This window comes from Ceratotherium simum, chromosome 16 (assembly GCF_057802395.1).
Source record: "Ceratotherium simum simum isolate JZ-2026a chromosome 16, ASM5780239v1, whole genome shotgun sequence".
In the NCBI taxonomy this organism is placed as follows: Eukaryota; Metazoa; Chordata; class Mammalia; order Perissodactyla; family Rhinocerotidae; genus Ceratotherium; species Ceratotherium simum.
Window position 1 is genome coordinate 40,277,274 of NC_141915.1, and position 4,043 is coordinate 40,281,316.

At 40.3% G+C, this 4,043-nt stretch overlaps 1 protein-coding gene across 1 annotated transcript; it reads right to left on the minus strand.

Moving 5' to 3' along the window:
* Positions 1-200: 200 nt before the first annotated feature.
* On the minus strand, positions 201-1,604 carry LOC147915016 (keratin, type I cytoskeletal 24-like). Its single transcript, XM_087440212.1, has 2 exons — positions 1,339-1,604; positions 201-464 (listed from the first exon to the last, which is right to left on the minus strand). The coding sequence occupies exons 1-2, from the start codon at positions 1,384-1,386 to the stop codon at positions 216-218; spliced, it is 297 nt and encodes a 98-aa protein (XP_087296338.1). The 5' UTR covers positions 1,387-1,604; the 3' UTR covers positions 201-215.
* Between the last annotated feature and the right edge of the window lie 2,439 nt (positions 1,605-4,043).

Consider the following 4,043-nt stretch of genomic DNA (forward strand, 5'->3'; position numbering starts at 1 on the left):
CCACAGAGAATGACCTTCTGTATCCAGCTCCTTTTCCTCCAGAACTACTAAGAAATAAAAAGTGAAAGAAATGATTATCCTCACTTACTTCTCTTTAGCCAAAGAACTGTAAAGAAACAGACATATTTTCTTTCCAATGTAGCATCTTTCTCCCAAGGGATACTTTATTTGAAACTTTCTGAAAATTTTTTAGGTGTGAATTAAAAATAATTTCTTCATTTTTTAGAAAACATAAAAATCAAGGTATTGATGGCTTGCCCTCCCTCTCCATCGAGCAGGCGGTGGTAGGTCTCGATCTCCATCTCCAGGCGGGTCTTGATGTCCATCTCTGCGTTCTGGCATTCGGTCTCGCCCCGGATCTGGCAGATCTGCTCCTCCAGGCTGCTGATCTGCAGCTGGATTTCCGACAGCTGAGCTAGGTAGTCAGCTTCTGTGTCTGCCAGGGTCCCTTCCAGGGAACTTTGCTACACATGAACAAGCAAATTGAAATGGAGACACAGTCAGAATAAAACTGCCCGGTATTCAGAGTATGAATACTGAAACTTATGTTTCTGTGATGAGGGTGTCTTCAATTGAAACACTTAATGGAGATTTAGCTTTAATAATTAAAAACCAATAATAGTAATAATAACCAATACTAATCAGAGTATATTATAATAGTATATTACTACTTATTATTAGTATACTTATATACTTATATAATATACACTTAGTATACAATCATTACTGTATATTATATTAGTATACAGTAATATAGTATATAGTAATATATAATATAGTATAGCATTCCCTATGCACTAGGCACTGTTCTACTAACTCACTTAATTCTCATAACAACCTTACGAGGTAGGTACTATTATTCCCATTTTACCCAGATGCCAACATTTTGCCAACATGCTTCAAAACGATGTCTGCAAAACAAATTTTTGTGTGTGTGTGAGGAAGATCAGCCCTGAGCTAACATCCATGCAAATCCTCCTCTTTTTGCTGAGGAAGACTGGCTCTGAGCTAACATCTATTGCCAATCCTCCTCCCTTCCCCGCCCCCCCCAAAGCCCCAGTAGATAGTTGTATGTCATAGCTGCACATCCTTCTAGTTGCTGTATGTGGGACGCCGCCTCAGCATGGCCGGAGAAGCGGTGCGTTTTGTGAGCGCCGGGACCCAACCCCTGGCCGCCAGTAGCAGAGGGCGCGCACTTAACCGCTAAGCCACTGGCCGGCCCTGCAAAACAATTTTTTAAAGCTTTGGAAGTGTAAGTCGAGTGAGTGCCCCTTTCTCACCTACCGTGGCCAGGACAGACTGCAGTTCAATCTGGAGGACTCTTCTCAGTTCCATTACCTGGTTCACGGCTGAGCCAGCCGCTCCTGCATCGGTGGAGAACTGCATCTGCAAGGACGCACTCAGCGAGAATGAAATCAACAAAGCACAATGAAATCAAAGCTCCGGTCCCTGGGCCTGGCATTCTGTGTTCTCGCGCTTTGCAGCCGTGAGCCGCTTGCGGAACTGCTCCTCGGCCGCGCGGCGATTGTGCTGGGCCGACTCCTGGTATTGCTCTCTCATGCTGGTCAGCAGCTGGTCAGATCTGTCCCTGGGGCGACGTTCATTTCTACTGTCACGTCCCCATTGGGCTGTCTTTTCAAAGCGCTCATTTCCTGGCAGAGTAGAACGCAAAAGTCACAGTAGCGAAAACCCTTGGGGGTCAGGAACCTTTTGGAACAGCCCTGAGGAAGCCCGTTCCTGGGTTTATTGCTCCCACTTCCTCGTGGTTCTCCCTGAGGCAGCCAGTTCTTCCGTCAGGCTTCAGGCTGCGTTTTGAGGCCCGATGTGGTCCGATTCAGCTCGTTGAGCACTTTTTTTTGACCATTTATATTAGCTTCTACTGGTTGGTGTACACGGAGCTCATATTTGTACCTTAAGAGATTTTTGCAATATGATTTATGAATCAGATTAATTACTTTGAGAAACTTTAATTTAAATAGTATTTGTCCATCACCATCCAGCTCAACTTGAAATTCTTCTTTCGAAATATTTAAACAAAGATTATCAAATCAATTTTTAAAACTCTGAATTGTTTAGCTTTTTCTAGATATTTTATATTAGTATATTAGATTTGGCTGACACTTGGACCTAATTGCCTGGATTAATTCCTTGATATACATGTTATGTAAAAAGTAAAAAAATAAGTCTTGTTTTATGCCGTGATGAAAGATGATATTTTGAGGCAAACTCACTTCATTTTGAAGTCCTCAGCTGCAAGTCTAGCAGGTGAAGAAATATGTTGGCATTATTAAGAGTGGCTGCAGTGATCTAGGAGATTTAAAAATGAAAAAAAGTTAATGAACATTTTAATGGACTTCGTATAATTACTGATTCACATTTAATTGTCAAGAAATAGTCTCAGAGAAATTTTTTAGGAACTAATATCCACTGTGGATTACATCCTAAAAAAATCTAGTGACACCAACAAAAGTTTTTTTTTTGTTGTTTTTTTTACCAAAAATTTATCTGAAAATTTTGCAAGGAATAATTGAGCAAACAATAATAGAACAATTTCATACTGCCCTAAAGTTTAGTAAAGAGATATAAATATAAATAAAAAAATTTATTTTGACTTAACCTTACCTTATTGGGCCAATTAATACTGGAAGAATTAGAGTTATTATTTCCTTAGAATTCTTGAGTGCTCTGCAATCTATAATTTCCTGCCAATCATTTTTTCACCTTCATAGAAATCTGTAGTTGGCAAATTATACATTTCTTTGTCTCTAGGTCCGTTAAACTCATACATGTTTCCAATGCCATTGCAGGAGGATTGTTAAACCAGGTTTCAGCATTAGTCACAATTCAAATGCAAGTTTTGCTCAGTAGTGATTTGTCAGGAAACTTTTCTTTCTTATTTTAATCCAATGATAATGATGAGTAGCTTCACATTCCCTTTTAAATTTTTGGGAACAAGTTGAGCATTGTAACCATTCTCTCGGAGAGAAGCCTGCCTTTGCTCATTTATGTGGAATATCATTGAAAGCAAGCACTGTTGATAAAGTGGGAGTTGTTAGCCACTAAATTGTCATTGAATCATTCTATGAAAGATTTTTGAGCAATAATAATGCTTCTTTTCAGCCCACTGATTCAACAGCCAAAAGAGTTTTTTCCCCTTCCTTAAACCCATTAGTTTCGGTCTATCCCTAAATATTTAAAAAAATTATCCCGATCTTAGCATTCTTTTTCTTTGTAACCAAAGTTTGCATTAAAAACAACTCAAAGGGGGCCGGCCCGGTGGCGCAAGCGGTTAAGTGCGCGCGCTCCGCTGCGGCGGCCCGGGGTTCGCTGGTTCGGATCCCGGGCGCGCACTGACGCACTGCTTGGTAAGCCATGCTGTGGCGGCGTCCCATATAAAGTGGAGGAAGATAGGCACAGATGTTAGCTCAGGGCTGATCTCCTCACAAAAAAAAAACAACTCAAAGATCAAAGTCCACTTTGTGCATTAATTACGGATATGTCCATGATATTTTATTCTGCTCTGAGAAGGTAAATCTATAAGATGCTCATTCTTAAATTTTGCAGATTTACCTTGAAAATATATTCTGTGAGTCTGCACTTTTTCCATAGCTCTTCTCACACAAGTAGGTGAAGATGTGGTGACGTCACTGATCTTACAAAGGAGACGCCTCAACAGCCCTGTGATGAGAACAACAAATTTGCAGAGTTTTATAAAATTTCTAAGCCAGCCCTCGGATAGTTTATATTCCCCTGATATTTTATATTCCCCATTCATACTTGAGTCTTTCTCCTTGGCATTTATCACTTTCTAACACACCATGTTTCATTTATTTATCTTGTCCATTGTTCCCCCCCACTAGAATGTAAGCTCTAAGGACCTTTTTTTTGTCTGTTTTGTTTACTGCTGAATCCTCAGTATCAAGAACAGAACCTCTGCTGGAAGGAGGCGGGCAGTCGTCTTTCATCTTGTATGATGTTTGTGACCAAAGTTTACTTGGTACGATCTGCGAGTGCACAGATGGGGAAGGCAGATGTATTTGAAG

Coding starts and splice junctions, on each gene's coding strand:
- LOC147915016 (XM_087440212.1), bottom strand. CDS start 1,386: ATGCAGTTCTCCACCGATGCAGGAGCGGCTGGCTCAGCCGTGAACCAG. Junction 465..1,338: donor CTGGCTCAGCCGTGAACCAG/GTAATGGAACTG, acceptor GTTCATGTGTAG/CAAAGTTCCCTGGAAGGGAC.